This window comes from Podarcis pityusensis (genome assembly GCF_964106645.2).
Source record: "Podarcis pityusensis genome assembly, chromosome: 4".
In the NCBI taxonomy this organism is placed as follows: Eukaryota; Metazoa; Chordata; class Lepidosauria; order Squamata; family Lacertidae; genus Podarcis; species Podarcis pityusensis.
The window spans coordinates 29382427-29407521 of record NC_138027.1 but is presented as its reverse complement, the minus strand read 5'-3'; the positions used below and the strand labels follow the sequence as shown (position 1 = coordinate 29407521).

The 25095-nt window shown below is 43.5% G+C and overlaps 1 protein-coding gene across 2 annotated transcripts in view; it reads left to right on the top strand.

Moving 5' to 3' along the window:
• Positions 1-25095, top strand: part of LOC308476517 (galactosylgalactosylxylosylprotein 3-beta-glucuronosyltransferase 1-like) — a 62711-nt gene that overhangs the window by 24039 nt on the left and 13577 nt on the right. Inside the window, exons 2-7 of one of the 2 annotated variants that reach the window (XM_081004201.1) lie at positions 3917-4016; positions 9483-9704; positions 16312-16456; positions 16616-17151; positions 19391-19687; positions 20789-20895. In XM_081004201.1, coding sequence (XP_080860327.1) covers positions 16345-16456; positions 16616-17151; positions 19391-19687; positions 20789-20875 — 1032 coding nt within the window. In that variant the 5' untranslated portion in view covers positions 3917-4016; positions 9483-9704; positions 16312-16344 and the 3' untranslated portion in view covers positions 20876-20895. The remainder of the gene's footprint in view (positions 1-3916; positions 4017-9482; positions 9705-16311; positions 16457-16615; positions 17152-19390; positions 19688-20788; positions 20896-25095) is intronic. The other variant, XM_081004202.1, reaches the window with a different exon arrangement.

The window sequence follows — 25095 nt, the reverse complement described above, 5'->3', positions numbered from 1 at the left end:
CACCAAGACCCCCAAGTGTTTTCCAGTGGTCCATTGTGGGAAAGGTTTGGGATCTATTGACTCGGTTGCCTTGGATCTGATGCTCTATTGGCATTTTACCATTTTCCTGTGACAATGCAACCTTCCATGCCACAATTTTCAGAGTTACCAGAACGTGATCAGGCTGGGTAGCTGTTTCATGGAAGCTTCCTGTGGCATGTGGAGGCGTGAGCCACCAAGGCTCAAATAACCATAGACCAAACACCAGCTTTGTAACCTCGTTTTGTAGCCGGTGTAGCCCTTGCAGACTATGTCCTGGAAGACCAGAGTTCAAATCCCCACTCAGCCGCAAAGCTCACTGAGTGACCTTGGGCCAGCCACTGCCTCTCAGCCTAGCCTACCTCACAGGATTGTTGTCAGGATTAAATGATGGAGAGAATCACATTCACCACCTTGAGCTCCTTGGAGGAAAAGTAGGATATAAACAAGACAAATAAAGTAGATAATATATATCCTGTGAATGGATTTTCCAGGACTTGTTCACACACACATGCCTCAGTTGTGTATTTATGGGCTGACCTACCAATTTCGGGGGGGCACAGAAAATGTGACACAATTCTGTGACGTTACCACTTCAAGATACAGGTGGGTGGGTGGAGAATCACACAACTGTTGTGCTCCTCACAGGCACTCTCCAGCAGGTACATATGACATCTGCACAGCTGTATCTCACACAGCCTTTGCCGTTGCAACTGATGTTAACAGCAGAGGAGCAGAGACAATTGCTTTCCCCCCAGTAATAAAAACACCGCTGTGTAGCTGCTGGGGGAAACACAATATCCTGATAGCGAGCATTACTCGGCCAAAGAGATATCTGGAATGCACACAACTCTCGCTCAGTAATGATGGCATCTTTCGTGGCATGAGGAAAACACTTTAAATAGAAAAAAAATAAACCCTGGGTATTTTGAAGCAGTCTGGGGGTGAAAAGTTACAGATCTATAGCAAATTCTGTACTTGATCACATATCACAACATCTGTTTGTTCTGAGATAGTAGGAAACTGCCTTATGCTGAGTCAGACCGTTAGTCCGTCTATGTCAGATGGCAATGGTGGTTGCTCGCGAGTAACCAGTCAGGACTCCGACCTGTCTTTTACAGGTTTTATTATGGTGCAAAACTATTTACAGCGCAGAACCACAAGTTCATGTCTGCCTCAATCGCTAGCAGAATCTGGGAGTGGTTGTTTCTGTGTCCTCCCCCAACATAAGAGCTTAGTGACCCCCAGCCTTTTCCTTCCTTCTTTGCGTTTTACACCTCTTTGCGTTTTTACACAAGTGGGCGACGGAAGAGGCGTGCTTCCCCCCTGGCCGGCTTGGCAAGGAGTGGTGCTGAGGCTCCCACCAGCATCCTCTAGCCCGTTCCCCTCTTTAACCCTGGAGGTGTGGCTTTCCCCACCCTCAGAGGTGCGGCGCTGGGACTCCCAGCAGCATCCTCTGTTCCCTTCCCCTCTTCCCCACTGGAGGTGTGGCTTTCCCCACCGCAGGAAGAGGAACTGCTTCGCAAGATTTTCGAAGGTTCCCTGTATCCCAACCGTCCCTCTCCCTCCCTTCCCTGTTCCGATGGCAGTTCCCTGACAATCTAGCTCAGTATTGTCTACACTGACTGGCAGCTGTTCTCTGGGATATCAGACAGGGATGGAGATGCCAGGGATTGAAACTGGGACCTTCTACATGCTGGGCACATGATCTGCCCCTGAGCTATGGCCCTTCCCTTCCAAGTGGGATGTGGAGGGAGGAGGGTGGCAATGGGCAACAGGACGTTCCTCCTGATTTCAGGGAGCAGAAAGAAGAGCTGCCGAGCACCACAGACACCCGAGCTGGCATGAATTATGCATCCCTTGTCTGAAGAGAGGTCAGCCTCATCAATAATGGAGGAAAGGCTCCCCGCTCTGCCTTCTGCCTGCATCTTCCAGCACCAACAACTCATGAAATCTGCATGGACTTTCTCAGGGTGTTTATGGGCTGCCGGGGGAAAGAAGCCGCAGAGCAGGAAGCAACCGGCACATCGAGCTGCGGCAAATTTCTGTGCATGTTTACAAGGCACCGAATGAGTGCGGGATTCATTTGCGCAGATCTGAATAGATCCTTTCTGGCACAGGCCCGCAAATGCACGCTTGCCTGTGAAATGCAGCTGACTGCAGCTCGTGCATCCGGGCTTGGGACTTGTAATACTGACTTTGTTTCACCAACTGGTGACAAATTTTAAGGCAGACACATCTGTACTCACCAGCACAGTTTCCTGTTAAAAGAAAAAGAAAGGAAAAAAGAGTCACTTCTCCAAGTTTTCCAGTGTTGTTGTTAAGGCCAGATGGGCAGGTTATTTGCCTGCCCTGTTATGTTTTTTTAAAAGCAAAAATACTCATGTGGTACATATCTGAATGTCAGGGCTGGGCCATGCATGGCTGGACTTGAAACCAGGCCCAGGAAGAGCCTTGCTGTCTGGCGCTAGAACTTGACTTGAGCAGGGTCTGTGCTAAACTAGGACTGAATCGGATGTACAGTGGGCAAAGGCCACTGATATGTTGATCAGGCCTGGACAGAAGCCCAATATCCTGTTGTTGTTGTTGTTGTTGTTGTTGTTGTTGTTGCTCTTGTTCTTGTTCTTGTTCTTGTTCTTGTTCTTGTTCTTGTTCTTGTTCTTCTGGCCAGTACAGGCCTGGCCTATACAGAGGCTGCCAATCACAGGGACTGGTTTTCCATGGCTCTGAGGCCTGAGTATCGACAGACCTAGACAGCTCACTAAGGATACGTCCAAACCTGGTTTGAGTCTCTGGATGCTAGAGGGTACCTCCAGACTGTCATAGCTTTGTGAGGTGGATAGTGGGAAGTTTAGGTTTTCACAATGAAAGTGGATTAAAGCATTCTGTTGCCCAAGCGCTACCAGTCCAATTATTTTTTAAAAATGTCTTTTGCGATTAGGAAAGTGGCAGGGAAAATGCACTTAGGTTGGTGTGTCACCTCCAGACTGTGGAATAACTAGACTCATATAACCAACATGCTTAAATCTTATGCATGAAGGGGTTAAGACCATAAAGTAAGCTGTCCTGCCAGACTTAGCTCACCTTGGGAGGGGCTGTGCAATCAAGTCTTTGTTCCTTCAGTCTACCAGAGAAGCTCAATGTGTGAGGAGATCTGAGATGGTTGCTGCAGCTCAGACCACATGGCTTTCACAAGCCATGCTTGTGTTCCTATACCAATAATTCAGGTTCTTTCACCACAGTAACTAAGACGAGTTTTACTGCCTGTGCAGCTTTTCTGACTTCTATATGGAAAAGCGCATGAATCTGAGTTATTAAGTAAGCCATTTTTAACTTACCAAATGTGTGGTCTTTTTCTATGCTGGGGGAAGAGGGAAACTTTGGAAGGAACTCACAAGGGCATATTGTAAAGGTCTAACAGCCTGTATTTCCACGCTTTACTTTGCTGCATATTTTGTGATTTTAAATCTCTGCTGGGGTTCTCTCCCCAAAGAGTCCTTGCCCCAAGCATGGATCTTGGCATCCAGGAACTTTCCTTTTCATATAACTATTTTTTCCTTGCCAACCAACCCAGACCTCATATGGGGGTCCCTCCTATGTTTGAGATCCTGCCCAATGCCATTTCCACCACTGGAATGAGCACATAGCAGAAAGTCCACCTCCAACCTCACCTACTGTCTCAACCAGCCTAATACACTTGAGTGCAGATCTTCCAGTCATCATTAAGGGTCATAGATTTAAACTCTCCCTTTGAAAGACACAGATTGCAACATTTTTAAGGAAAGAAAACATATTTTATCTTTCTGCAATTAAATACTCTGTGGCAAAAATAAATAATTGGTTTTCATGAGCGTGGCAAAACTTTTATTAAACTTCCTTCCTCTTTTTCTTCTCCTAGGTTTGGTTTGGTTCTCTTTAGAGGGATGTAGGAAGATTAGAAAAGCTGGCCCCCAATGTATTCCTGGACTGCAGTTCCTGCCTATCAGTTTGCATTAAAGGTAACGTAAGGGGCACCAGATATTTGTGTGAATCTCACCAACCAAAAAACTTCAAATTCCCTTCCAGACTTCACACAGATCTGCACACCAACCACATGCCTGGTGCATAGAGAAAAGGGCCTTAATAATCCCACTCTTGAAATTAATGTTCCTATTTCTTTCTTGGCATCGTCACACACCTGGCTACAAATATGTGATAAAGCATTTACAGCCTGACCCAGATTCACTGCCCTCTGAGAGCAAAGCGAGATGTTTGTTTGATATAAAACATACAGCTGTGTGTTAAATTTGAACTTTAATCAGAGGGGTGTGTACTTAAGCATGTGCTTGTGTGTGATCCTTTCAGGGAAGGTTTAATGCAGAGAAGGGAGGGTTGTTTCTTGCTTTCATAGTGTGATCAGAGCCAAAATCACTTTCTACGTACAGATAGAAAGGTGTTTTTCCCCTCCCGAAGATCGCATAGCTCCCCCCAAAGAATCCTGGGAACTGTAGTTTGTTAAGGGTGCTGGGAATTGTAGCTCTTTAGGGTGTAGTTCTCAGGATTATTTGGGGGGAAAGCCACATGCTTTAAAAGTATGAGGTGAATTTGACCTAAGTGTTGTAGTTACACTGGTGAGAGGTGATTTTGGCTCCATTCACCCTGAGGAAGAAAGAGAGAGGCTCATATATATGTCCATATATGAATGATCCAGTTTGGGAACTTTGCCTGCCACAGCAAAGACTGGCCATCCAAATGTGTTTTTTGCATTAGGATGTCTTCCATTGCTGTTAAGGGGATGTTTCTTTCCAGTATAAACACTATGCGCAAGGGCCTAATCCAGATAAGCAGCAGTTGGAGGTTTAAAGCCCCTTTCCTTCTCAACGCCACCATCAGAGCGTCCATCCCAGTCATCTCCCCCTGTATGGGCCAATTTCATATACGCAGCTAGAATGGAAATAGCTAGCAGTTGGACAGCAACCCAGCTGCCAAGGCCTACTCACCGGAGCCAACGATTACAGAAACCGGCTTTGTTTTTGTTTGCTTGTTTTGTTTTTTAAAAAAATATAAATCTTTATTAGTTTAAAATACAATCATACAGTAAAGGTAAGTATAACAAAATAAAGCACAAAAGAGAAGGAAAAAAAGAATTCGTCACCTCAAAAAGGTCGAAAAAAGGTTTAAAGTTGACAAAAAAAGACAATTAAAAGAACCACATATTTACCGTATTTTTTGCACCATAACACTCACTTTTTTCCTCCTAGAAAGTAAGGGGAAATGTCTGTGCATGTTATGGAGCGAATGCCTACGGATGGCGGGGGGATCTGGTGCAGTCGTGAGCAGAGGATCCATGGTTCCCCTTCCTTCCCTCCTCCGTGGCTTGCTTTGAAACAGCAAAGCGGGAGAAGAGCCGCTGAGTGGGGAGGAGAGAGGGACAGAGAGCCTGCTTGCTTTAAAGGAGCAAAGCGGGAGAATAGAGGAGCCTTCTCCTCTTATACCCCTCTTCTGCATTATTAACAGCATCCTTCTCCATCCTTTTCCTTCCCTCCGCACTTAAAACGTGGTTACAAAGCACAGATCCACATGGATCCTCAGCACTGGGTCACCCCAAATTCACCATCAGATCACATAGCATGTCCATGGCTACAGCTTGCACCAAAAAAATCACGCACCCACTGTTGCCTGGGGCCGCAGTGGTGCAAAAACGTGGTTACAAAGCATGGATCCACATGGATCCTCAGGATTTTTGCACTGGGTCACCCCAAATTCACCATCAGATCACATAGCATGTCCATGGCTACAGCTTGCACCAAAAAAATCACGCACCCACTGTTGCCTGGGGCTGCAGTGGTGCAAAAACGTGGTTACAAAGCATGGATCCACATGGATCCTCAGGATTTTTGCATTGGGCTACCCCAAACTTGCCGTCAGATCACATGTCTGTGGCCACAGCATGAACCACAAAAATCATACATCCGCTGTTTCGTTTAGAATATTTTTTTTCTTGTTTTCCTTCTCTAAACCTATATGCGTGTTATGGTCGGGTGCGTGTTATAGAGTGAAAAATACGGGTATATAACATCATGTCTTATCCAATAAAGTTTTTATAGAAACCGGCTTTGAGGGACAAACTAACAAATATATGTGGCCAATTGTGTCACATGGCCAGATTTCTTTATGGAGAGATAATCCTTTGTCTGGCATGTATACAGGCTGTCACACCCTTTACCTTTGCAGCTGGTTAAAATTAATTGCTCCATAATTTGAGTATCATACTTAACTGTTCAAAACGAACCTGCCGAGTGTAGCATGTGAAATGGAAGGTTGTGCTCTGTGCTTTTTCTTGGGGCTCCACGTAGATGGATATGCAAATCTGCTTCCTATGGAGAGATTTTGCTTGTAAAGATATGGGCAGATATGTGTAGAATGACAGATCTAAAGCATGCTTGTTCACACTGTCAACAATCTTTGAATGGCTGCTAATTCCAAGAGTCTCCTCCTTCTCCTTCTGCTTCTCCTTCTCCTTCTCCTTCTCCTTCTCCTTCTCTTCCTCCTCCTCCTCCTCTTCCTCTTCCTCTTCCTCCTCCTCTTCTTCTTCTTCACATACAAAATTATATTCATTTTACCTCTTTGACTTGAAACCAGTACTTGCTTTCCTTGGATACAGGGATGGGAACCTGTGGTCTGCCAAATGATGCTGGACTATAGTCATCTCCCATCAGCCCCAGACAGCTTGACCACTGGGCTGGGATGATGGGAGATGTTGGCCAACACATCTGGAGGACTACAGGTTCCCCATGCTTATTTAGCCAATCCTTCTGACTCATAACCCCCATGCACAATTATTAGCTGGTTGCGTAGACGACAGGAACACTTAAGTTAAAGGGGAAGCATCTGTTTCAAAGTCTGCGTCTCAAACTTTTAATTATGAAGCTCTCCTTTAGATATCTCTATATAAAAGGAAAACGGATGATGGATGACTGAAATTAAAGCGAGACATGTATAATTGGAAATCGGCTCAAGGATCTTAGGCAGCATATTGAAGGCATCCATCATTCGGCCAGTGAATGTTGTTATAGGTGGTTAGGAATGAAGTTCTGAAGCAGGCATTAACAGATATGGGAGCTGAGAAGAGGAAACCTCAGAAAAGAAGAAAGGTGATGAAAGGGAACAGGGAGTGATGAGAGCTCATTTCTGATCCTAGTTTTCAGAGCCGTTCCAACATTTACAAGCTTCATTTAAACTATTAATACTAGTGTATAGGCAAATGTCATGCACATCTGCCCCATTTTTGTCTCTTTTTGGTGATGTAGTTCACATTTTTTGACTCTGTGTAAGTGGCCACCCAGATGTAACCAATTGTGACTACCTGACCAGTATACTTGCGTGATGTGTTTCCAAACACTGGTTTGTTCATCCTTTGAGTCCTGTAGGTGTACTTTTGAAATCATAGTTTTTAGAGCAGCATTTGAAAAGGTCAAAAAAAGCAGCCCCTGGTTGCTGTTATTTCATTGCTCCTGAGCAAAGCCCTCTAGAAAGTGTCTAGTGCATTCAGACATTACAAATCTGACACCATGTTAATTAAAGGGATGTTGCCATGTGAGCACGTGTCCCAGTGATATGGGTCTTTGCAAGAAAAAGTAAAGGGGCCGGGTGAAAATGTTGTGTTAACTGCTCTATTCTGTGCATGTGTTGTATTCAGAGATCCAAAATATGATTTGGAACAAGTTATCCAGGCTGGCTCGTTTAAATCTGTTTGTGTTTGTCCCTTGATACAGTTGGAACAGGAAGTAGTTCATCATCATTATGTGTCATGAATGCATCATCCCACTCCCAGATAATTAATCTGGGAATCTGTTTTAAACACAACTGCTTTCGCTGCTCACTATTAACCGTTTTGCCCTCTGCTTCTAGTAATGAGAACAAGTTACATCATTGTTCGGATTTCTTTTGTCCCTGGTAGATTTAAATGCACACTCACAATAGCATTTTCCCCTGCCAGCTGTGGATCTTTCCCTGTTGCATATAGTTCTTTAGTCATTCTCTACGTCTCCCAGTGCCTAATTTGCATTAATTGTTTTCCATTCATCTGTTTTTATTATATGTCACTGCCCTTCACAGTTCTTCTAAACTCCTAACAAAAGTTGCTTGAGTTTTTGCAGAACGCCATTAACTATCAAAACTTCTCATGGCATTTTTCCATTCCCAGGTTTTAAAGTGGAATATTAGGGGCGGTACAGCACAAGAACACACTGGGCACCCAGAGCTGACCTGAAGGTGTATAGCATTATGAATGGAGAGAGATGTTTTTCTCCCTCTCTGTAACACTAAAACCCAATGAAGCTGAATGCTGAAAGACTGACAGCAGACAAAAGAAGTATTTATTCACACAGTGCATCATTTAACTATGGAATTCATTCCCACAAGAAGGAGTAATAATGCCCACCAACTTCCAGAGCTTGAAAAGGGGGTTAGACAGATTCATGGGGAATAAGCCTAACAATGGATACCAGTCATGATGGCTTTGTGCTGTCTTCAGTGTCAGAGGCAGTGTGCCTCTGAATACAAGGTGCTAGGCATAACAAGTGGGGGGGGGGAGTATTTGTCCTCCTATCCTGTTTGTGGAGTTTCCATAGGCATCTGGTTGTCAGCTGTGAGAACAGGATGCTGGACTAGATAGGCCTTTGGTCTGATCTAGTAGGATGACCCTTATATTCTTGAGGTGTGAGCGCATGCTGGCAAAGGTGTGTCGTCATGGTGAAAGTGCTCTCCTTCCCATTCAGAACATTCCCTTTTTATACGATGGGGTAAAATGGCAAAATTATTGACATCAATTGGAGCACTAGACTGATGATGACTGCTTGGTCTTTCTCAAATGTCACTGTAAACTTTGGAAAGAACACTAATTAAACACTGGAAGGAAGACTAGCTGTGCACATGTAAAGTGAAGATTGGACTCGTGGTGAAGAACAAACTGATGTGAGTCAGCTATGCGACACTCCAGCACAAAAGGCCAGTTCAATTCTGGTTTGTGGAAACATTCTACCCAAGGCTCAAGCAGGAATAATATGTTTTATGCTGCACTGGCAAGGCCTCATGTAGATTACTAGGAACATCACAGTTCCAGGAGCATGTTGCTAAATCAGAAAAGATTCAGAGCTCAAGTTAAACCTGTCATCTGAGGAAAGGCTTGAAGCACCTATGTATGTACTCAGCCTAGAGAGAACAAGATAGAGCTATTTAAAAAAAAAAAAAATCCAACCCTTTAGCAACAGTTTTTGTTTTTTTAAAAGCAATGACGTAATTGACTTTGTAAACGTATGGCTGTAGCACAGGGACTCACGAAGATGCCTGGTAAGTATGTGAATCAGCTTTTCAAATGAAATACTTGTAGTTGAGCTTTTCGTATCAGGAACGGCCACGGTCGTATTTCTTCCAAGCAGGTGAGAAACTTTGCTTTGTGACTAATGAGGTCTGTGTCTGCTTAGGCCTCCAGAGAAAGCACCGTCCCCCCCTGACAGACAGGAATGTGGAAGAAGGCCTGCAAGGAAGTGCCAAATGTATACACTCTGCACCTGAGGAGCATCTCAGAGGACACCAACTCCTGGCAGATCCCAGGAAGGCCAGGGGGCTAAATAAACCTGCCAGCTAGACTCTCTTCCTCAAAGCCATTGGTGTCAAGGCATGCCCTCTGTTGTGACAGATAACTGGTGAGTCATTTTGCAGCATGGCTGATGAGGTGTGCTCGCCTAGCAAGGGAAGGAGTGCCGTTATTATGAATAGGGTTTTCTCCTAAATTTCAAAACTGTCAGCAGTTACATATTGCAGGCAGGGACAGGAGAATCACAGCTCTGACTCAGGGGTGGGATACCTGCGGTCCCTGAGATGTTCCTGGATTCCTGTCAGCCTTGATCAGCAAAACTGCGATCCTAGAGAGGGATTGGAAATGGCTGACAGGATTATGACGTAGCTACTCTGTTCCTGCCTATCAGTCTGCTCTTGCAGCTACTGCTTCCAGTGTTCTGCTTTTGCTGGCTAACTTGAAAGTATTTCATAAAAGAACAAACAAACTTGACACACTGCCGAAACTGTTTTTGTTCCTCTACCCGGAACTAGGTAACTGAATGTAATTATGAGACTGATTATGGAAGATGTCCGTTGCTTGTTTGCACGTAGAGCTGACAGTTCGTTAGACTTGCTGGGTTCTTTCCATCAGGGCCTTTTGGCACCTTTATGACAGGCAAAACTGCTGCCACATCTGAGCCTTTTTCTAGAGTGGGAATTCAGTTAAGGGAAAAGCTTCACCCGCTGAAGTTTTGCCTCTTGCTCAGGTGTCAATAGCATTAGTACAGAAGAAAGAAGATGGGAATCCTATGCTTTCAGTGTTTGAAGAAAAAGATGGTCCAGCATAGTAACTTCTTTGGAGATCCATATTTTAAAAAACAAATATTGTTTAATTTATGTGTGTACACACAGAGAGAGAGAGGCAATTAGCTGCAATCCTGGCATATTTACTCAGAACTAAGGATCAGACCATAAGAGTGCTGATTTATTAAACATGTTTTCCCTGGTTCAGCTGCAACAGAGTGGCAATGGTTCACTTTTTACACTCATGGGACTGTCTAGGAGTGTGGAGTCAAACCTGTTCCTCTCCCCAAGCTCCATTGTTTTCAACATTTGCTCCCTGTCAGGATGTACTTTGTATGGATGCATTATCACATCCCAGTAGCTAAGGAAACAATGATTTTTCTGGCAAAATCCACAAGAGAATATGGCCTTCAAGCTAAGAAAGATTCCCCACCCATTTTCCGTTAGTTCATGCTTGAATTTCAGTTCATGAATTAAGACCAATATTTGTTTCATTTTCATGTCTCTTGCCTGATTAAAATATTGACCAGTTTGTTTGTTTTTGGCAGAAATGGATGAAGTTTTCAGGCATTTCTAAGAGGATGAATTCTGCCGAAATACATCTGCAGTGCTTTACCTGCCAGGGCAGCATTTACAGTTTGGAGGTGGTTTTAAAAAGAGTTAACTTAATTCCCCTATTGTTTTGTGGGCAATAGGTGTGAAAATAATTGTGTGTGAAAATAATACATATCGGACAGGTGTCCCAAAGCAAGAAAGCTGCCATAATTCAAAAGGATTGGTGCAGGGGCTTTTGTGCTGGGTACTTTTTAAAGTTGATTTTCTTGAGGAGAACTAAAAGGAAGTCATTCCCCCATCCCTGACATTTTGCAGGCAACAATTTTGCATGAAAATAGCATGCATGGTAGAGTTGCCTTTAGGAGAGTAACTTGCAAAATACCAGAAAGACAGGTGGATAGGCTATAAGATATAAGGAAAGGAAAAACAGCTTCAGGCTTGTTTGATGCTCAGTTGGCACTAAAAGCCACAGAAACTTAAGTGCAGAGTTGATTTAATGGGAGTGGATGTGTGGCATTGGCAAAGGGAGAAGGAGTTAAATGCCCAGCATTTTCCAAGGAAGCAAGCATCAGTAGCAGAACTAGCAAAAGCGCAGAGCAGATCAAGGTGATGCATTGCTGTGATTGGAAAACACTGGTAAGATTATTCCCTCTGATTATCATTATTTTTCATTTCTATTTATAAATAGGGGAAAATCTCAAAGTTGTTTACAAGCCTACATTAAAACATCAAATAGAACATTAAAAAATAAAGCAGAACTTCTTACAGAAGAGGTTCAAATATAAAATATATATACTCAGTGATCTTGGACCGGTTGGTTGGAGCATGGCGCTGATAATGCCAAGGTTGCAGGTTCGATCCCCGTATGGGACAGCTGTGTATACCTGAATTGCTGGGCGTTGGAATAGATGATCCTCAAAGTCCCTTCCAACTCCAGAATTCTATGATTGTATGAAAACAACGTAATTAACAAGAAAATAGAATGCTATCTTAAAGATTTCAAAATAAAACATTACAGTGGAAGGTCAAATACAAAATATACATTTAAGACAGCAAAATTAAGACAAAATATTTTCTTAGACAGGGACGCGGGTGGCGCTGTGGGTTAAACCACAGAGCCTAGGACTTGCCGATCAGAAGGTCGGCGGTTCGAATCCCCACGATGGGGTGAGCTCCCGTTGCTCAGTCCCTGCTCCTGCCAACCTAGCAGTTCAAAAGCACGAAGTGCAAGTAGATAAATAGGTACCGCTCCAGCGGGAAGGTAAACGGCATTTCCATGCGCTGCTCTGGTTCGCCAGAAGCAGCTTGGTCATGCTGGCCCCATGACCCGGAAGCTGTCTGTGGACAAACGCCGGCTCCCTCGGCCAATAAAGTGAGATGAGCGCCGCAACCCTAGAGTCGGCCACGACTGGACCTAATGGTCAGGGGTCCCTTTACCTTTACCTATTTTCTTAGACATTTCAAAATGAAACATTCCTAAAGGAGGTCAGATATAGAATGCACATTTAAAATGGCATAATTAGCAAGAAAATGAAGTATTATCTTAAACGTAAAATGTAGCTGCTGCTAATGGTGGCTCATTTCGGGGAGCTGCTACTGGAGTTTGGACTTGGTGGTCTGGGTGCTCACGTAGCAACTGGGTGGCAGGCACAGCCAGCAGGCACTTCAAATCTGAGAGCCAAGAGAATGGCTCCAAATGCAACTCTCCCACCCAACCCTCTCCCTCATCTCTGTAGAGTTTTCCTCATATGGCAAAGTCGGGAGGAAAGACTTCACTTTTAGCCTTTTGCCTGAATATCCAAAGCATTCCAAATCACTTTGGTTGCCCCAGCTTCACTTCAGGGGGCACTTTGGAAAGACCCCATTCTGCTTCAGACAAGAATCTTTCCCAAAGCAGCTTCAGCTCAGGATTCAGGGTTTGTCTGAATCTGATGCGCATCCCTAATATCTATGACAAACTCACATTTTGCAGAGGCAAAATGTATTAAGGCAGCTGTTAAAGCGTGGGACTAACTACTGAAATAATTCCCAAGTATTTCTTGATAGAGTGAATGCCACAGAGAGCTGAATGTAAAAGCTGACAGTTCTGTGTGAGTGCCTGTCTCAGGTTTCTTGCAGATAATAGCAGAAAATCCAGCCGGGGTTTTGCAAAAAGCATCTGAAAGTGCTAGGATTTCACAAAAATAAAAAAACTATGTTGTCGCCTGCAAGTTCTTATACCTAGCAATATCATTCTCATCACCATTATTTAGCAATATTATAAATTGCCTCTCTTTTTTCTACGTATTGTACAAAGCTTACAAAATAAGACCCTGCCTACTGTCGGGCTTACAGTCTAACAGACATTATACAAAAGGAATACAGAGTGAAGGAAGGGGGTGGAGAAGCACTGGAACAGCTGCACCTTCTCAGCCAGTGGATGGTGCCAGGCTTTCTGAAAGGCAAGAGGTGTTAGCAGACCTTGCAGCTTGGGTGGATTAGATTAGAATAATCAGTATGTGGAATTCAAAGGTTTTATTCATGCAGGAACTATTTAGAGGATGCATGGAGATAGAAGGGAAGAAATAGAAGACAGAACAGTAAACAAAATGACTCAGCTTTTAGGAGTGGAGTTAACTTAGAGAGCTACCAACAAATGCTGACTAGATTGCTACACAAACAAGGCCCTCTGCATTAGCAAGAAGCTTAAGAGAAGGAAATGCATTTACTTTACTTCAACAATAGAGTGCATCCTCCATGGAAAATCCAGTGAAGTTCCCCTTCAGTTCTGCAATCCTAGGGTAACTGACAATTGGAGCAGATTGTTCTTTCTGGCAAGAAAACAAATTCATTGCAACTGTTGCTTCTTTGGCCAATGGATGGAACCCAGCCAACTTACAAACCCTTACCAAAAAGTGAAATCTCTTGCAAGTAAAAATTATATACAATGTTCAGGTTTTTCTTTTTACCCTTGTCTGGACTACATATGCAAAAGCTTACTACTTCAAGGGGCAAATAAAGAAATTATCATGTGCAGGATAAGGATAAGAGTCACTTTGCATAAACAAACTCTATGGAGAATTGGACTGAAACTGTAGTCTCATTTTACAAGGTATATGTCTGAACCCGCATACACGCCTACCACACATGCGTCTTCAGCATACAGCTGTGAGAGGACTGGAATATTTTGCATAGAGTCAGTACATGCCTCCATTTAAACTGGTGTACATCTTTCACCCTTATGCCCATAAAGACCTTTGTACACCATAATGTAAATAAAGATTGGTTTATTACAGGGGTCAGTAAACATTTTCAGCAGGGTGCCGGTCCACTATCCCTCAGACCTTCTGGGGGGGCAGACTTTATTGGAGGGGGGGTGAACGAATTCCTATGCCCCACAAATAACCCAGAGATGCATTTTAAATAAAAGGACACATTCTACTCATGTAAAAACACTCTGATTCCCAGACCATCCGTGGGCCGATTTTAGAAGGCGATTGGACCAGATCCGGCCCCCGTGCCTTTGTTTCCCTACCCATGGTTTATTACATGGAAATGAAACATATAGAGTATATAGCCTTCAGTCATCAAGGTTACACATATGCAGGCAGCAATACAATCATTAAATATTCACACCTTAGGTGCAAAGATTAAAGAGTCATTTACTACTAAAAAACCTAGAAAGAATGATCTCAGGAATATGCCTTCGCTAAGTAGAATAGAAAACCAAGTATGTGGGGATATAGCAGAACTCGGAGCAAACAGAGCACATTGTCAGGGATAGAAATCTCTCTCATACACACACACACACACACACAAACATATGAGAAAATTTTCAGTGGACAAATAAAGTAAAAGAAAGGAAAAAAGGAAAACAAAAAGGTGCTTTAAACCGTAATACAATACAGCTGTACAATACAACTAACGATGAATTTGTGAAATGATTAAGTGGGCACAAGGTGTGGGTCACAATATTGATTATGAATTATGGGGAAAGTTGTGGGCAATAAATATGAATTTCACGACATGCTTTGCAATAAAAGAAAATATGATGAAAATGACCCACAGATGATATATAACACCCACAAGATTGGCAAAAATGTATAAAAAAAGAAAAAGGTATATGTTGGAAGTGTAATGAAAATGAGGGATTTTTTTCCACATGTGGTGGTCCTGTAAAGTAATTAAGGAATATTGAGAAACTATATATAATGAATTTTTAAAAGATAATTAAGAAAACTTTCCCCACCTGTGATTTTCCTCTTGGGGATGGTAACAACGGAGGTCCCCAGAAAACACTATACGCCAATGCCGCAGCTAGAACCTTGTCGGCACAAAGGTGGAAAACAAGTATAGTACCCACTAAGGAAGAACTGCTGTGTAAAATGCTTCAGTATGCCAAACTGGCTGGTCTGACGTACAGGATAAGAGGAAATGAATATAAGTAAAAAAGGAGGAATTGATAATGTTTATTGAATATTTTAAGAAACAGTATAAACGAATACATAGCTTAGCAGAACTTTAGTAAATCTAGCAGAGTTGAAATAGAGTCTTTAATAGATAACAAATTGGATGATTAAAAAGATGTGGATTACGCAGAGTAGTAGAAAAGCAAAGGAACCAGGATAAGGGTGGAAGGGAACCCATATGGTATATGTATACATGCTGTATTTGGTACGAAGTAGTAAGTGGAACAGGGAGAGGGAGGGAAGGGGCTAAGTATGCTCCCTGTTACTGTTTTTGAAAATGCAAATGAAATAATAAATGGGGGGGACTGTAATGCAATACGGTATTTAGGTATATACCGTATTTTTCGCACCGGCCCATAGGGCGCACCTAGTTTTTTTGGGGGGGGGATAAAGAAAAAAAATATTTCCCCCCCCAGGCGCGGGGCTGGGGCGGGGGAAGCCCGAGCTTCCCCAGACCCCAGCCCCAGAACAGGCTGCTATCCGCAAGCCTTGGGAGCCCAGCGGGAACTCCTTCCGGTCTCCCCAGGCTTGCAGATATCTGCCCGAAGCCCGGGGTGCACTCTGCTGCACTCCCCAGGATTCGGGCTGCAGGCTGCTGTCCGCAAGCCTTGGGAGCCTGGCGGGAACTCCCGCGGGCTCCCAAGGCTTGCGGATAGCTTCCTGAAGCCTGGAGAGTGAGAGGGGTCGGTGCACACCAACCCCTCTCGCTCTCCAGGCTTCAGCGAAAGCCTGCATTCACCCCATAGGACGTACACACATTTCCCCTTCATTTTTGGAGGGGAAAAAGTGCGTCCTATAGGGCGAAAAATACAGTAAGTAATGCTATTATTCCAACGAGTATATAATTATTAACAAAGAATTATAATTTTACAAGTGCATTCCAAGTGTCATTATATTTATCCATACACTTTTATATCTCTCCCCACCACTTTGTTCTGAAATGTAGGGAGATGCCCGGGCAGTGGGACATCTCTGCAGCATGCTGAGGAGACGTAACCTTCTCACTACACTTCTGATTGCTTTGCCATGGGGTCTTCTTCTTACATTGTGGCATCAGTACCCAACTACGCGCTACCTCAGCATTCTGAGAAGTAAGTGTACCAGGCCCAGCCTTACAAAGAGCTTATTTTCCCCCGATAGCAATTACAGTGTACGGGGGTAATTGAAATACAAATGTGAATGTGGTGAAGGTCTCGTTGGCACTGCAGTGGGTGTTTTATGATTTATTCTCTCTATTCGACTTGCCTTAGAGGAAACAGATGAAAACGTGACGGCCAAATCTCTCTTCAATAATAGCACATCGCTCGCGAGGGAGGATGGACTCTCATCATGTGCTCGGCAGCCGGCTGTTGGGGCAGCTCCAAAAATAATCCGGAGCTATGTGTACTCCAGGCCTCCCCCATGGTCAGAGGCTCTGCCTTCCATCTTTGTGATCACCCCTACCTACAGCCGGCCAGTGCAGAAGGCTGAGCTGACCCGTCTGGCCAATACTTTCCTCCACGTGCAGAACCTCCACTGGGTGGTGGTGGAAGATGCTCCCAGAAGGACCAACCTAGTATCCAATCTGCTGGAGAAGACAGGGATCAATTTTACTCACCTGAACGTTGAGACTCCTAAGAGTCTGAAGAACCCTTCCTGGCTCCCATCTCACAAACCGAGGGGCACGTTGCAGAGGAATCTTGGACTGCATTGGCTGAGGGAGAATTTTGGCACCACACCACCACCAGAGGGTGTGGTCTACTTTGCTGATGACGACAACACCTATAGTCTAGAGCTCTTTGAAGAGGTATGAGACTTGAGTTTAGGGTAGTTTGATCTTTGGGGTCCATGATTTAGGCACATTGGTTGAGTGCATTGCCTAGCCATAGTGGACAGCATTATTTGGGTGGATAGGAAGAGATGCCAGCCATATGACAAATGAGAGGTGCTGGAGCTCAGTGGTAGAGCACGTGTTTTTAATCCCAAAGGTCCCAGATTGGATCCCCTGCATGTCTAAAAAATAAGAGAGGCCTGTATGAAATCCTCAAGCGCTTCAGCCAGTCATTGTAAACAACAGTTAGCTAACTCTTGACAAAGTACCTCACCAAGGACACCTGATTATGCTTAGCAGTCATGAAATAAGAAGTGAGGTCCTCTTGTGGATCGGTAAGCAGAGAGTAGAAATAAATGGTCAGTTCTCCCAATGGATGGATGTAGAAAGTGGAGGCCCTCCTCCAAGGATCAGTAATGGGCCTTGTGCTTTTTAACTTGTTCATAATTGATCATGGTGAGCAATCACTCTCCAAACTGAGTGAATGAGTGGCAAAATGGCAAATGTAAATCATTGTAAACAACCTTAAAGTGAAGTACAGAATCTGAATTTCATGTGCATGCTCATGACATCCTAGCTGGCAGTGACAGACCTTCGGTTTCTATTCCCAGTTTGCAGCAGCTGTGCAAAGGCAAGTTCCATGCTAGGGACCATTAGGAAGGGAATTGAAAATAAAACTGCCAATAGAATATCATGAAACAAATCTACCGCACAGCCAAATTTGGAATACTGTGTACAGCGGTTCTGGTCATCTCACCTCCCAAAGGATATTGTAGAGTTGGAAAAGGTTCAGGAAACGGCAACCAGAATGATCAAGGGGATGGAGAAACTCCTCTGTGTAGAAAGGTGAATATATTTGGGGCTTTTTAATTTAGAGAGCAGGCAACAGGATAGAAGTACCCTGAAGGGTAGCTCAGTCAGTAGAGCATGAGACTCTTAATCTCAGGGCCGTGGGTTCGAGTCTACATTAGGCAAAAGATTCCAGGACTCTACAAATCTATGATGCTGTGTAGTGTATAAGATTGTGTATGTTGTACAGAAACCGGTTAGAGAACAAATTTTCCCCCCTCTCATAACACTAGACCTCATGGTCATCCAGTGAAGTTTAAGGTTGGAAGACAAAAGAAAATAATTCTTCACACAATTCAGCTATGGAACTTACTCCTACAAGGGGTAGTAATAGTTACCAACTACCCTTTTTAAAGGCTATCAGTGGCTACTCGCTATGATGGTTAGTTCCACAGTCAGAGGTAGTAATGCTTTTGAATACCAGTTGCTGGAAACCTTAGCAGAAGCAGCTTACAACATGAAAAGATTTAGATAATTCCAAACATTTGTTGTTTAGTCATTTCGTCGTGTCCGACTTTTCGTGACCCCATGGACCAGAGCACTCCAGGCACTCCTGTCTTCCACTGCCTCCCGCAGCTTGGTCAAACTCATGCTGGTAGCTTCGAGAACACTATCCAACCATCTGGTCCTCTGTCGTCCCCTTCTCCTTGTGCCCTCCATCTTTCCCAACATCAGGGTCTTTTCCAGGGAGTCGTCTCTTCTCATGAGGTGGTCAAAGTATTGGAGCCTCAGCTTCAGGAACTGTCCTTCCAGTGAGCACTCAGGGCTGATTTCCTTTAGAATGGAGAGGTTTGATCTTCTTGCAGTCCATGGGACTCTCAAGAGTCTACTCCAGCACCATAATTCAAAAGCATCAATTCTTCGGTGATCAGCCATCTTTATGGTCCAGCTCTCACTTCCATACATCACTAAATTCCAAACATAAAAAGGCATAAAAATAAAACACATCAGAAAGTACACAGTCAAATTTTAACGATTTCCAAGTAAATCATAATAAGATCTAAAAATAAAGGTGCAAGAACTATTATCAATCACAACCATCAGTTGCAATCCTTTGCACACTGCCGCCCATTGAACACAATGGGGCATATTTCTGAGTAAGCATGAAGTGTAGGCTGCAATCCTAGCCCCAGTTACTTGGGCGCATACCCCCATTGGATTCAATGGGATTTATTTCCAAGTAGACATGGTTAGGATTGTGCTGTTTGTGCTACCATTTTTTACAACGCTATTGCTGTGCCCATTAACCTGTCGGGCTTTTCAGAAGGTGGGTGCATAGAAGGGAAGTCGGAGGAATCAAAGTGGAATGCTCGAGGAATTCTCAGAGGAACGGCCATCACAATTTTGTTTTCTTTCTGACAAGCAGATGCGCTACACAAAGAAGGTGTCCGTCTGGCCAGTTGCCTTTGCTGGGGGCCTCAGGTACGAGTCCCCAAAGCTGAGCCCGGCAGGCAAAGTGGTGGGCTGGAAGGTCGTGTTTGACCCTAACCGGCCCTTTGCCATCGACATGGCTGGCTTTGCCATCAGCCTCAGGCTGATCCTGGAGAAGCCTCAGGCCACTTTCAAGCTGGACGGAGTGAAAGAAGGTTACCAAGAAACTAGCCTGCTGAAGGATCTGGTTACAATGGATGGATTGGAGCCCAGAGCCGCCAACTGCACAAAGGTTAGCATGGCCAAAATGTTTGCGCAACAGCCTTCCCACCCTCCCCCCCCCCCCGCCATCCACTTCCACTCTGGAAGGTGCCTCTCATCAGAGATTAGGCAGGCCAAAGGTAGAATATGGGGAGCACATCCAGTTCTGTTGTATTGGGCACAGAGCTTCTGGGGTACCGCAGATGGTGCTGTAACTATGACAGCCAATGGAAGTGGGGGGTGGGGGAGGACCGGATTTTAGCATCACACACAGGGGTGCCACTGAAATTTGAGACACCCAGGTCTGCCACTGGGTAGGCACCCACTGTCAAGTATTTCCAGCATGTTTTAGCATCTTACTGCAATGAACATTAAAGTTTTACTGATATTTTATGAAATGTCTTATGGCTCAACATTCTGTGGCTACAGAGCATGCTTAGTCTTCATTTGGGGTGTTCCCAAACACTGGGGTTCCGCCAAGCCCTCCGATCCCCCTTCCCCTTGTGCAAATTTGGGGGTTGTTTGGTTACAAAGGGGTCAGTGCTCATGGAATTGTTCGTTGGTTTGTTTCATAAAATTTATATCCTGCTTGATTGTAAAAAACAAACAAAACCCACCTCAAAGCAGTTTACATAAAGATAAGCAATAAAATTACAAGCCTAATTTAAGTACACAGTAAAAAACTAAAACAGATTAAAATTAACTCAACTCAATTGATTTCCACATTAGTAGGAGTGATTGTTATTTAATTGATTTTGGTTTTTTGCGAAATCCTGTTTCTTCTTTTAAAAGGGAAGGTTATTGCTTTGTTTTGTTTTTTGATTTAATTAATTACTTGTTGTTTTTATCTTATATTTTATTCTGTGAACCGCCATGAGATCTTGTGACAAAGGGTGGAAAATACATTTAATTCATTAATAGAAAGAGCAGTATCAACATGCCCTTCCAACAAGGCTTGCAGTTCCTATCGATGTATACATGTTCCAGAGATTCTTCTGTTCAGACAGAAGTATACTTTCAGTTCAGATGTATACATTCCAGAGGCTTCATGAATGGCTGCCGTGCATATTTGCCAATATTTCCCTTCAGGTTCAGCCATGACATCCTAATAAGGTGCACATTCTCTCTGTAGGTCTTGGTCTGGCACACGAGGACAGAAAGGCCAACACTGGTTAATGAAGGCAAACGCGGATTCACAGATCCAAGGGTGGAGGTGTAATCGGGAAATCACCTTATTCTGTAAGTATTTGCATGCATGGGCATAGCCAAAGGTGGAGGCAGGGTGTCAGGAGTTTAGCTTACACTCGAGTAGGACCCTGGCAGAGACACATGCCCAACTGGCATGTTCTCTCCCTCCTGGTCGATTGTTCAGGAGCTTCAAAAGCCCGAACATCACAGCGACCGATGCCAACCAACACCGGCATACTTAGGGATCCACAGAGTCTTTACAGCATTGCATGACAGACCTCAGCAACTCAGCATGTTGGCTAATCTACTTTATTTACATATAAACACACACGGAGCACTGCAACATGGCTCCCTCTCTCTCTAGCATCAGACAGCAAAGAGGAAAAGAACAAAGGACAATAGTCCCACTTCACGGAACACAGTAACACAAACATCCTGTCTCCATCACTTCCCACTCTGTGGAGTCAAAACATATACCGTCATGTGATAGACAAAAATCCCATGACTGCAATCATGGAGCAGGAATTCTAACACAGGGAAGTGCAGCTGCCCTACCCTAAATAAAAAAAAAAAACATAGCTAGCTAAGGTTCTGCCCCTCCCTCCCAACAAAAATCCTGGCTATGCCCATGTTTGCGTGTGTCTGTACTTCATTCTGGGCTTGTGAATAGCTCTTCTGAATAACTTACATGTAGGATGCAGAACCTGAAAACATTAAGATATTTCAGTCATCCTAACTATCTTTGACAGCCACATTCACACCATAAATTTAAAGCACTATGATACAGCCATGGCTTCCCTCAAATAATTCTGGGAGCTGTAGTTTGTTAAGGGTGCTGAGAGTTTTTAGGAGACCCCTGTATTCCCCTCACATAACCCCAGAGTTCCCTGTGAAGAGGGATTGGCTGTTAAACCACTCTGGGAATTATTGCCCTGGGAAGGAAATAGAGGTCTCCTAACAAAATCTACAACTCTTTAGAGAAAGTTGTGGCAGTTTAAAGTGGTATTCATGGTGCTTTACATGTATGGCATAAATGTGTCTTAACCTACTGGAACTCAGGGCCTTTGCAGATTCCATAATAATTTGTACTCATTATGATATTTGGGCCATTCTACAGGATCCTACTTCCATGCCCTCTGGCTCCTGCAGAAACCCTGTAATTTTTTTAAAACTGAAAATGTTGCTGGGTTTTTGTTTGTTTTTCATCTCGTCATTGTTGTTCTATAGCACAAGAGTGCCCTTCCAAGTGGTAATGTTGGAGAAGCATCGCAGAACAGTTAATAAAGCAGAATGATCCAGTACAAATGCAGCATTAATGTACCATTTTGGGGACAACGACATATTGCAAAATACACTGCGGGGGGGGGGGGACCCAAATTGCCCAGTCTGGAGTGGCCCTGACTCAGCCCATGATAGGAACAACCTCTGGTACAGATTCTTATAAAGTGTTTGGCTGTGTAAATAAGAGTCAGGGCAGTCTCCGGGGCATAGGCAATGGTTAATTTAGTCTTGCAAAGGTTTTCCTTTAGCTATGTATGTCACGTAACCACAGTTCATGCCGCAAGGGACTTCCTGGAAATGAATTCTACATCACAGCGTTAGGCTGAGCCGGTGGAATGGACTTGGAAGGCAAAGGTAGGGAAGGCTTGATTTCCTTTAATAGTTAAACTTGCCCAAAGGCAAGAATCTGAAACCACCTATATGCAGCACTGCAGCATAAATACTTCTTTGTTCTCCAAAATATTAGCTTCTTTGTGGTTTTTAGGGGGTATTTTTACAAAAAAGAAGAGACGATTTGTTGAGAAAATCCTAGTTTAGCTATCTTTGCGAACTGAAACGATAAAGCCCTCTTGGCCCGGACACGACCAAGTTTGTTACCCTCGGGCAGCGCCATCATAGCCTGGCAGAGGTCAGGGACTACAAATCTGATCCTGGCTTCACAGAAAGGCACAGAAAGGACATATTGTAAAGCTTTTGGAGCAGCGTAACAAAGTGAGGGGAATTAGTATCTGCTGACAATTCCGAAACACGGCTTTTCAGGGACCGAGGCTTCTGTTCCGGTTAATTCCAACAGGATTTATGTCAGAGTTTCTGAAAGACGGTGCCCTAATTCTCTGTGCATATAAAAATGGGTTGTTGTCCATCTTTGGCTTGGCTTGTAGATTAAAGAGGGAAAGCAGCCTGGAAAAAAATATGACCTGAATTGGGAGCCAAACTAAATGCTGAGTGTGGAACATAAAAAGTCAGGCTGCTTGTCCATCCAGCCCAATCTTGTCTACTCTGACTGGAATGGCTCCCAGGCAGATTACATTAATGTCACCTGCTCCTTTTAACTTCAGTGCTGGGGTCTGCAGTGGGCTTGCCACAGAAAACAGCAGCCACATGTTTACCTTTTCTCCCTCCAGAACACCTAGTGTGAATGTATTAATCTTATGTATCTTTGTCTATCTCTGTCTACCTCTGTCTGTTTGCAGATAGAGAAATAGATACAGGTCTAGCTAGCTTTATATCTCTTTCTCTCTATCTTTATGCACACATTGCCATTTACTTCGGCTCCACTGTGCTCCCACCGCTGGTGTTTGAAGCCAAGTATGCGTGATGTTTGCCACAATCCCTATCTGTCCTGTAGCTTCTTGAGAATTGCCACTGTTTGATGGGTTTGCTGTCAGCTTCCATCTGATTTGAAAACACCAGCCACTGTTAAGGTGTGTGCATTTCAGGTGTCTGTCAAACACGTGCGGATGGCAGCACATGCACGGATGGTGGTTTCATTGAAAAGGAGTTCAGGGCAGGTTGCTGGTGCAGGGAAATGAATCAGGTAATGTGGATCGGGTGAAGACACCCCGGCTCCTCTCTGGTGTGTACAGCAATGTAAACATGTGGTTTATGACAAAGCAGAGGGAAGACATCTCCCTGCTTTTTATGCCACTAATATGTGAGCAGTCTATATATATATATCTCCTGCTGTGCCAGAATTTTTAGAAACCAAGAAGTATTGTGATTTTTAAATGTGTAATTTGTGAGTTTTGACCCATCATACTACTACTACTACTACTACTAATAATAATAATAATAATAATAATTAATTTATTTCTTTATACCCCGCCCATCTGGCTGGGTTTCCCCAGCCACTCTGGGCAGCTCTCAACAGAATTAAAAGCACAACAGAACATCAAACATTAAAAACTTCCCTAGACAGGGCTGCCTTGAGATGTCTTTTAAAATTAAGATAGTTGTTTATTTCCTTGACATCTGATGGGAGGGCGTTCCACAGGGCAGGTGCCACTACAGATTCAAAATGGCGTCTGATGTATAAATGATGGTGAAAGCTGCCACCCCCACCTCAGGAAACCTGATGCTGCGTTTGGCAACGATATCAAGAGGCGGCCAAACCTATACCCACGGAGGGGGCAAAGTCACACCAAAGTGATGTTCCACACTTCCATCTTGAATCAAAACGGGGGCAACATCTGAACTTTGACAAAGATCGCTGCCCCCACTTTGTAACCATTGTGCTTTTAATTCTCTTTTTTTTATATAAAATATTTATTGAAATTTTCAAAGTGTTGCAAAATAAAATAAAAGCAGAAGAAAATACAAAATAAAAATAGTTAACAAAGTAGATAAAGAAAGAAAAACAAACTCCTTCCAACCCTACGAATACAAATTCAAAAATAAGAGAAAAAGACATAAAAAAACAAAAATACACCACAAATAATTTAAGAACATTTAAAAACAAATTCATTATTCTCGAATCCTCAACTGTCATTACCTTCTTTCTTTGACCTCCTCCTCCTCCCTTTCTTTGTATCCTAGTTATTAATTATCCCAGCAAATCCTTTCCATATTTCATAATATTCTGTCATTACATTACCCTAAACAGTTTTAATCTTATCTTTCTTTCTATAAGAAAATAAACCTTAAAGCTTAAAACTTAAATCTTATTCTTACCAACTTCTCATAACCATAATATTCTTTCATAATTCTTTAAACATCTTTACTAAAGCCGAGTAATTTCATTTCAACATTTTTCTAACATTCATCAATTTTATAAAACAGTTCTAATGGTAGAAAAAAGAAATACAAACAGATCCAATCTTCATCCAACGTCCCTTCCTCCTGGTTCCGGGTTTTGTCAGTCCTTATTATCCCATCGATCTGGCCCATTAACCTGGCAACCTTATATCCGAGGCCCTCAAGTCTCTTCTATGTCCCTTCCACAGCTCTTCTTCATATTGTAACTGTATTTTC